General features: G+C 62.7%; 1 protein-coding gene across 1 annotated transcript; it reads right to left on the bottom strand.

Moving 5' to 3' along the window:
* On the bottom strand, nucleotides 1–991 carry Hes5 (hes family bHLH transcription factor 5). The gene is made up of 3 exons (XM_090333941.1): nucleotides 917–991; nucleotides 662–827; nucleotides 1–281 (listed from the first exon to the last, which is right to left on the bottom strand). The coding sequence occupies exons 1-3, from the start codon at nucleotides 968–970 to the stop codon at nucleotides 1–3; spliced, it is 501 nt and encodes a 166-aa protein (XP_090190067.1). The 5' UTR covers nucleotides 971–991.
* Between the last annotated feature and the right edge of the window lie 8128 nt (nucleotides 992–9119).

Below are 9119 nucleotides of genomic sequence, written 5' to 3'. Positions count from 1 at the left end.
TCACCAGGGCCGCCAGAGCCCGGGCTGCCGCGCCGCCGCCGCCGCCGCGGCCTTGGCCGAGGGGCGCGCGGGCAGGGGCGCGGCGCCCGGCGCGGGGGGCTCCTTGGCGGGCGCGGCGGCGGCGGGCGCGGCCGGGGGCCGCTGGAAGTGGTAGAGCAGCTTCATCTGCGTGTCGCTGGCGGCGTGCAGCGTCAGGAACTGCACGGCCTCCTGCAGGCACCACGAGTAGCCCTCGCTGTAGTCCTGGTGCAGGCTCTTGGGGCCAGCGGCCGCGGCGAAGGCTGCGGGGAGACGGGGCGCCGTGAGCCGGGGGCGGCGGGGCGCGGGGCGCTGGGCGGCGGGGAGACGGGGAGGCGGGGCGCCGTGAGCCGGGCGGCGGAGCGCGGGGCGCGGGCGGCGGGGAGACGGGGCGCCGTGACTCGGGGGCGGCGGGGCGCGGGACGCTGGGCGGCGGGCAGACGGGGCGCCGTGAGCCGGGGGCGGCAGGGAGACGGGGCGCGTGAGCCGGGCGGCGGGGCGGCGGGGAGACGGGGCGCCGTGAGCCGGGCGGCGGGGCGCGGGGCGGCGGGGAGACGGGGCGCCGTGAGCCGGGCGGCGGGGCGCTGGGCGGCGGGGAGACGGGGCGCCGGCGGCGGCGGGGCGCGGGGCGCGCGCGGCTCACCTTTGCTGTGCTTCAGGTAGCTGACGGCCATCTCCAGAATGTCCGCCTTCTCCAGCTTGGAGTTGGGCTGGTGCCGCGCGAACTCCTGCTCCAGAAGCAGCTTCAGCTGTTCGATGCTGCTGTTGATGCGATCCCGGCGCATCTTCTCCACCACCGGCTTCCGCAGCTGCGGGAGGGGGGGCGTCAGGCGGGCGGCGCGGGCCGGGGCGGGGGCCGGGGCCGCGGGGGCCGCGCGCCGGGCGGGCTGGGACTTACTCGGTTCTTCTCCTTGGGGCTGAGCATCTCCACCGCCACGGTGCTGGGGGCCATGCCTGGCGCGCAGGAGGCGGGAGGGAGCGGGCGGAGCGGGCGGGGCCGGCGTCCTGGGCTGGCGCGGACGCGGCCCCCAGCGCCCGGCCCTTTATAGGCGCGGGCGGCGGCCCTGGCGCCTGGGGCCCGGGCGCCGCGGCCGTTCCCACACTCGGCGGCCAATGGCGGCGCGGGCCGCACAAAGGCGCCGGCCCATTAGCGCACGCTAAATTGCCTGTGAATTGGCGCGGGCACAATGGGCGCTCCCCGAGGAGCAGGTGGGCCGCGCGGCACAATGTCCGGGCTGTGGGAACGCGCTCGCCCTCATTAGCATCCCGGGGCCTGATGCTGGGAGCCCCGAGCCTCAATATGCTGCCTTTTCCCAGGCCTCGGGGAGGGGTGGGCAGGAAGGAGCGGCCCCCGTCCTCGCGCCCCGGCCCCCGCCCCTGCGCAGAGACTCCCCGCGGCTGGCTGGCAGCGGCCGAGGCGCGGAGAGGGGCAAGCTTTAGAATTCAGAGCAACAGCTTCCAGGGGTGGAGTGGGGGGGAAGGGGGACTTGCCGCCTCTGGGAAAGGGCGCAGAGGGAACCCTGTGATGAGGCACTGACTGGTACCCGGCTCTCCAGCTGGAAGGTGGGAGAAGAGCCCAGCTCTCAGGAGCTCAGCTCTCTGGGCCTCTGGTGCCAGTCCATGAGTTGTCATGGCACTGAGTGACTTCTCCAGCAAGAGCTGTGACTGGCTTGTCATGCCCTCTTAGCTGGCTTTGGGCAGGTTCCCAAGCCTGGGCCCCACATGGGGCAGCTCTAGGAATCCTAGCTTCTCCTCTCCCAGCAGTTGATGGGGCAGGGAATTTAGGGCTGCTCTGGAACTAGAGTCTTTGACTCTGCTCCCCATCACCTCTGGCCTGGAACACCCCTCCCCCTGCTGTGGGTCTTCCAGAAGGCTCTGATCATGTGTGGTCTGTGGGAAGTCTGTGTATGGCCTCTGTGCAGGCTGCTGGCACCCACGGGGTTTGCCTTCCAGAGGCATTTTGCCACTGAGTGGAGGTGACAGAGATGGGGATCAGAAGGTCCACGGGTGACGCCTCAGCTCAGAGGGTCCTGCCCCTCTCATTCCCCTGGTATGGTGTCTGGCCGGCTGGGCCAGCTGCCCTGAGGGCCAGTGGCTGCTTTGGGGACCAATGCCATGATGGGCTTCCAGAGAAAGCATCCCTGAGACACCCCTCCACTGCCTGGAACAGTCACGTCCTCACTCTCCACAGCCGGGAAGAGACCTGTATCCCCGTAACAGGAGGGATGTGTCCTGGACTGCTTTCCAGGGATGGACTGGGACCAGCCCAGTCCAAGAGACAGTGGGGGAGCAGGGCATCTGCCATCCCTCCCCCAGAGCCAGGACTCTCCTCAGGACACATCAGCGAGCCTTTAGAGACAGGAGCCCGTCCCCTGGATAGATGACAGCCGCGTCTAGAGATGGCTGGGATGGCAGGGTGTTGTTGAGAGGTCGACCATGGGAATACATTTCTACTTCCTGGCAGTGACCCACAATCCTGAGGGCCTGTTGGGTGGCCCTGGCTTCAGGAGCAAGCCATTGGTTACTTGTGGATAGATGCGTCCAGGACAAGGGAAGGCTTGCTTCAGCCCAGGCAGGATGGCCTTGCTCAGCAGGAGGGATAGCCCTGCTCACCTGCCTCCAGGACCCCCTGTCACACCCCTCACCAGAAGCCAAAGGCTCCTCTCTGAGCATATGGGCCCTACCAGAGGGCAGCGTCTAGGCAACAAGCCTACTCTTCTGCCTCCAGTCCTGAGCACCGGCGCCAGCTGGCACTGTGGGGGTGCATGGGCAGGCCCTACAGGCTGCCCGATAGAGCCACTTTGCAGCCAAAGCATGCTTCATGCTAGGTGACAGTCACTTTTGCCCTATAGGAAGTCCTGTAGGTGAGCTAACTGGGGGAGTCCTCCTGGGGGAGGGCTTGGCACAGGGCGGTGGCGGCTACACCTTGCCAGCCCGGGCCAGGAGCAAGCTGTGACCTAAGGCACTGAAGCGACCAAAGCATGGGGTGACCTGCCTGAGCTCAGGCTGGCTCTGGCCACGAACCCACCAGCTGGAAACAGGGTCTATGTGCATCGTGCCTGATTGTTCACTGGCTGCTGGCGGAAGGGACCACATCTGCACCCAGATATGGGTAGGGGGTGGGGGGAGGGGGCACGCCAGTCGTGTTCAGGCCAGAATGTTCCCCCAGGCCTTGGAGGAGACCGTTGGCTGGGGCTTAAAGTCCTGCCCTTCTGGTCTCCTCCCAGAGCTCATTCCTTGGCCCAGATGAGACACGTGCCAGAAGATGCCGTCCAGCCTCCATCCCACCCCAACTGCCGGCCCCCTGTGGTGGGCCAGGGCAGCAGCCTGCCTGAGGTTAGGGTGGTGGGTGGGCCGTGGAGGGGAACTGCCTCCTCCTACCTCTTCCTCCTCACCCCTCCCTGCCCAGAGCAGCTTTGATCCAATTTTCCGTTGTGGGAAATATGAAATGAATGGTGTTAAATCCCAGCCCGGATGAAAGGCTGGCTCCCTCCCCAAGCGGGGCCAGATGGCGGCCCAGGCGGCCTCGGAGGCACACGAGGCACACGCCTGGCCTTTGTGGGCCATTTAACACTGTGAATGGGGCCAAAGTGTGGGAAACTTGCTGGGCTCCTGGCTCACACCAGCCCTGTGAGAAGCAGGGGGAGGGGAGCGGGGAGGGGGGGAGGGGAGAAAGGCTGCTCCAGGCTAGAAGTAGGGGCACTTGGGTCCTCAACCTTGGGGCTCACTGCAGCAGGGGCTAGACTTGGGGGGGGGTCCTTTCCCTAGCTGAACTCTGAGGAGGGGGAGAGTTTGTCTTTTCCTTGCACCTCCCACCACCCTCACCTAGAGAGTTCAGGGTAAGGGGCCACCAGTAGGGGTGAGGTCCTGTCACCTGTAATGCCCCTGAAGGCATTACATTTTGTTGAAGATATGTGGGGGCTCCCTACAAAACGTGCTAGTCTGACATGGTTACGCTTGAATTCAACTCTTGTCTGCATAACCCAGGGCCTGCGCTGCCCCTCCTGGACGGATGGCAGAACCCAGACAGGGGAGGGGCTTTGGGGAGGTAGGGGAGTCTAAGGTGTTGTTTCGCTGCTGACAAACAAGGGCTTGAACTCAGGATGCTGACCTATAGCTTTTTCCTGAAGCCACTCTACCACTTGACCACACCCTTACTTCCAGGTTTTTGCTAATTAATTGGAGATAAGCTCTCACGGACTTGTCTGCCTGGGCTGGCTTTGAACCTTACTGCTGAGATCTTGGCCTGGATTACAGTGGGCACCTCGCTTGACAAAGGAAGATTTCTTGATGGGAGAGCAAATTTGTGGAGCGGTGGTGTGATAAACAGTTCTCAAAAGATTAAACAGAATTCTCATGGAATTCAGCAATTCCATTTCTAGGTCTCTACCCCCAAAGATTTGAAAGCAGCAGGGGCCCAAATAGATATTTAAACACCCACGTCCACAGGAACCAAGAGGTAGAAGCAACCCATGTGTCCACAAACCAATGAGCAGGCAGAGAAGACATCACAAATCCATACAATGAAAGATTACCCTTAAAAAAGCAGAGTGACGCCTGTTTCAACATGGAAACACTGCTGTGTAAGCCCCCTCACAGGGGTGATCTGGAGAGCCAGCTTCACAGAACGTACAAGTTGCTGCCAGGAGCCAGAGAATGGAAGGTGGAAGCCAGGGTTTCATGGGGACTGACTTTCAGCCTGGAGAGATGCAAACGGATGGTCGTGGGTATATTTGCACTACTGAACAACAGTGAAACATGGTCAGATGGTTATGTGTTATGCAATTGCCACAACTGCATTTTTTTAAAGGAATGTTTTGGAGAAGAGGCCCATCCGTCCCTGTGGGGACCAGTAGCTGGTTCTTTGCCTGGGTGTTAATGGCAGGACTGGTCTGGAAGGGACATTGCCACAACTACCCTTCCTCCTGCTCTGTTGCACACGGCCCTACCCCACCTGGGCCTGGACCTGGGCCTGGATTTCTCTGTGGGTCTGGGCTGTGAGGTCTCAGCAGGTGACAGGCTTCCCTGTTGGGCTGTGCCTGCTTCACAAAGGTTTGGAGTGGGTGAGGGCAGGCAGGCTGGCTGGGTCAGGAGCCAGGCTGCAGCTTGCTTCCTGCTTTCCCCTCCTTTGATCCCAGAAACACAGGTTTGGGTCTGGTGGGTGTTGAGGGCCGGGGTTTTCAGAAAGTCCCGCCGCCCAGCCAGGAGCGAGGGCGGGGAGGTGGCCCTATTTCAAATCCCCTGTGCCAGGGCTGTGAGAGCGGGCACTCCTGCAGTTGTGCTGTGGTGTCCATTCTGGGGCTTGGCCAGCCTACCTGCTGCAAGGGGGCAGCTGTTCCCTGGTGGACAAGGTGACTGCTGTAAGGACACCTGGGCACCGATGGCCACTAAGCCTGCCTGGGGGAAGCAAGGGCATCAGTCCTGCCTTGGGGTGCAGCAGGGGGAGTAAGAGCTGCTGGTCACGTCTTCCCAGTGCTAGGAATGGGGTACAGCACGGTGACACTACAGGGTGGAGAACCCCTCTGCCCTTGCTTCACAGCCTCGGGCCTGTGGCTCAGAGGTCAGGTGGCATGGCCTGCGTGCCGGCTCTGCCGACTCGATGAGTCCACACTGCCAAGCACTTTGCATGAACTTTATAGCCAAGCATAATGGACTTCCTTTCCGGTGTGTATGAGAGCAGAGGCTGGGATTTTAACTCAGCTCTTGCTTTTATCGGTACCCAGAGCCCTGGCAGGTGGATGTGTAAGGGTGGGGCTGATTCCTGGCACCGCTGAAGGATCCAGGGATGTGCTCCTGGTGTGTGGAGGAGGCAAGGCCTCCATCCAAGCTGGGAACCTTCGCTCCAGGTGGCCAGTGGCTAGTGGCCAGCCAACAGAGCCGGCGTGCAGGCCAAGGGCAGCCACAGCGTGACCGCAGCCAGCAAGGTCCACGTGCTGTCCTTTGTCACCAGGGAAGGCTGCCAGGAGCTCGGGGTGTGGGAGCTACTGGCTGTGGTAGCCTTGTCTGGCTTGCAGCTGCGTTGTGGGGCTAGGAGCAGACTCCAGACCCCTCTGCTCTTGAACTTCTCTTGGGCTAGCCAAGAGCCTGCCAGTCCCCACTCCCTCTCCTCCTTGAGAAGCGGACTGTGGACCTGGGTCCACAGATGGGGTGCGTCCTGTCCTCCCTCTCCTTTGGACAGCAGAGGTCTGGACATGGGGGCCTAATGGGGGTAGGCCTGGCCTTGCCCTTGGAGTGAAGCTGGAGAGACCCTAACCTGTAGGGTGAGGTGAGGGCTCACCCCAAAGAGGCCGTGAGCTGGCCAGAGGGTGTCCAGCTTGGTAAGCAGCGTGGGAAGCCATGTCAACATGGTCTGGAGTATGCATTTGATCGTCGTTCTTCCCTTCCCTTCCTCCCTCCCTCCCTCCTTTTGTGGGCCAATACGAGGGCCTGCGTGCTCTCCTTTAGCATTTTTTTTCTTAAAGTTGGCACTCTGCTACTTGAGTGATGCCTCCACCTCTTACTTTTTGCTGGTTAATTGGGGATAAGAGTCTTACGGACTTTCTTGGCTGGCTTTGAACCTTGATATTCAAATCTCAGCTTCCTGAGTAGCTAGGATTATGGGCATGAGTCAACAACGTCTGGTTGACTGTCAGTATTCTCTTAAATGAGCATTTTCTACTCATCCAATGTTTAAAAGGGCTTTCACTTGCCTGCCCAGGCACACACACATGCAACCCTCTCACTCATACACACACACAGATACATATACAGCAACTCTCTGTCTCTCTGTCTCTCTCTGTGTGTCTGTCTCTGTGTGTCTGTGTGTCTGTGTGTCTGTCTGTCTGTCTGTCTGTCTCTCTCTCTCTCTCTCTCTCTCTCTCTCTCTCTCTCTCTTTCTCTCTCTTATGCACATATGCTTGCAGTCACATACACTGAGACACAGGCAGGTGCCCATGTTTGTGGCTGCCTCCAGGGAGCACATGGTGACCTGGGAGAGGAGGTTTCAGGAGCCTGGTGGGTTTGGTAGAGCTCCTGAGCTGGGGAGGAAGGGGAGGCGGCGAGGGGTGTGTGGAGGGGGAACAGAAGGACGTGCCCCTGTGTATCCACACATGTGTGCATGTACATGCCCACGCAGGTGCATGCCCAGCTCCGCCCTGCTGCTCCTGGTGTCTCTGGGTCAGCCCAGTACTTTGTGCCGCCCCCTCTGGCCTGGGGCAGGGGAGCGCTGGCGGCCATGTAAATGGTGGCAGAGCTCTGTCTGGCACCACCTGGTTACTGCCACTCTGCCCAGCCTGGCACAGGTTCCCCCATGTCTCCAGCAATGTTCAGAGGTGGAGGAGACCCTCCCTCTGAGGCCAGCCGGTCACGCTGCCCAGACTGCTGCTGGACAGTTACTGAAGGTGCCTCAGTGGGCCTGGGGACAGGGCACAGGCTGCACCACGTGGGGGCTCCACCGTCCTGGGAGCTCCTAGCCTGTGGCACAGAGGACTGGGGAACGCTGCACCTCAAGTGGAAGCTGGCCCCTTTCCCCACCGGGACAAGGTGAGGTGGATGACCCCTAAGCCCCTTGTGCAGAGCCCCGGGTTGGGGCTTTGCACCTGGCTTCAGCTCTGTGACCATGGAGGATTGTCACTACAGCCCTACAGCCTGGCAGGGAGGAGAGGATGGCAGCAGAAAGGGTGTGGCCGGCTGCCTTGATGCTCCCACTGGACTCCACCTCACAGAAGAGTTCCTGGGGTTGGGATCTCAGGCTGCTGCTGAAATCATTTCTACTTCCACTTCTAGCGGGGTCTCTGATCTCCAAACCTTGAGGGTTCGAGACAGGCGCCGGACCCCGCTGGGCTAGTCAGGAAGGATGTGGTGGGATACAGACCCCTGGGTCCTACTCTGAAGCCTACGTAGGCACTACCCTCTCCTGCAGACACGGCCACGCTCCCCAAGCTTGCTGCTCATCCCGACACAGGGAAGACAGCATGACCTCTGCCAGGTTGCTCCACTTGCAGGTTTATTTGAGGAATCCCTAAGATCAGGAGTTTGGGGGGGGCTGGTGGAAGGGGCAGGTCCAAGCCAAGTCTCTGCTCCACCTTTGGTTTTCTCATGTCTAGAATGGTTTCACTTTCTGGTTGGTCCTGAGCCTCAGTTTACCTGTCTTTTGCCCAGCTTTCCTAGCCAAGATGCACCTGGATCTTGAGAGATGGGCTCCCAGACCCCCAGGAAGATGAAAGGAGCAGGGTGGGGGGCATGGAGGCAGGAGGAGCAAAGCCCCCGTTCCATGGGGCTACATCGGGTCACTGAAGGTCACAAACCTCTGAGGAGGGGGGCTCTTGGAGTTCCAGTCTCAACTCTTGCCTACCTGGCGGCCCCAGGGCTGTGGTGAGAGGCTCCCCGGGGTGAAGCAGGCCCAAGGCAGAACACCCTGACCTGGTGAGGCTGGGACCCCGCCTGCTGGGGAGGGCGCGGGGCGTGGAGATGTGAGGACGCTCCGCAGCCCTCCCTCCTGGGCCTGCCCCGGGCTACCAGGTAGGCCCTTTCCAGAGGCTGAGCAGCTCCCGGGCGCCCCACCGGGGGCCAGGCTGGGGGTCTCTCCAAGGATGCAAGCTCTGCGCCCCCCGGGGGCCGGGCTCCAGCCGCTTCGGCTGGCGGCGCAGGGGAGGGCGGTGGGAACGCCGGGGCCGCGCTCTCACGCGCGCGGGGATTAGGGCGGCCCGGCCCGCGCCCTCCCTCCCCGCGCGTCCCCTCGACCCCGGCCCCGCGCCCCCGTCTCCCCCCGCGCCGGGGCCAGGCCGGGTCGCCATCCCGGGCTGGTTACCACCCCGCGGTGTCAGGGAGCAGCTCGTTCCCACTCCCGAAGGCGGGCGGCCTTTATTGCGCTATTATGACGCGGGGCCAGATGGTCTTTTGGGAGTCGCCCGCGCCCCCCGCCGCCCCCATTCACCGGGCTGGCGGCGCTCCCGCCGGGGCCAGGCACGCTTCCCCGGCCTCGCGCGCCCGCGCAGTGTGGGACCCGGCCCGGGAGGGGTGGCGCGGCCCCGTGGGAGCCGGGCGCGCCGCGGGGAGACCCGGGGAGGGCAGCGGAGCGACCTGCCCTGCAGGCGCGGGGCGGATCGGAGAGGGACAGAGGG

Source organism: Megascapheus bottae, chromosome 6 (genome assembly GCF_031878675.1).
Source record: "Megascapheus bottae isolate mThoBot1 chromosome 6, mThoBot2.hap1, whole genome shotgun sequence".
Lineage (NCBI taxonomy): Eukaryota > Metazoa > Chordata > Mammalia > Rodentia > Geomyidae > Megascapheus > Megascapheus bottae.
The sequence above is the reverse complement of the archived record's forward strand: the minus strand, read 5'-3'. Positions and strand labels throughout refer to the sequence as shown.

What these genes read in the sequence shown, in the direction of transcription:
- Hes5 (XM_090333941.1), bottom strand. Translation starts at nt 970, where the DNA reads ATGGCCCCCAGCACCGTGGCGGTGGAGATGCTCAGCCCCAAGGAGAAG. An exon ending in GCCCCAAGGAGAAGAACCGA is followed by an intron (nt 828 to 916) that starts GTAAGTCCCAGC and finishes CCCCTCCCGCAG; the next exon opens with CTGCGGAAGCCGGTGGTGGA. An exon ending in CTACCTGAAGCACAGCAAAG is followed by an intron (nt 282 to 661) that starts GTGAGCCGCGCG and finishes GTCTCCCCGCAG; the next exon opens with CCTTCGCCGCGGCCGCTGGC.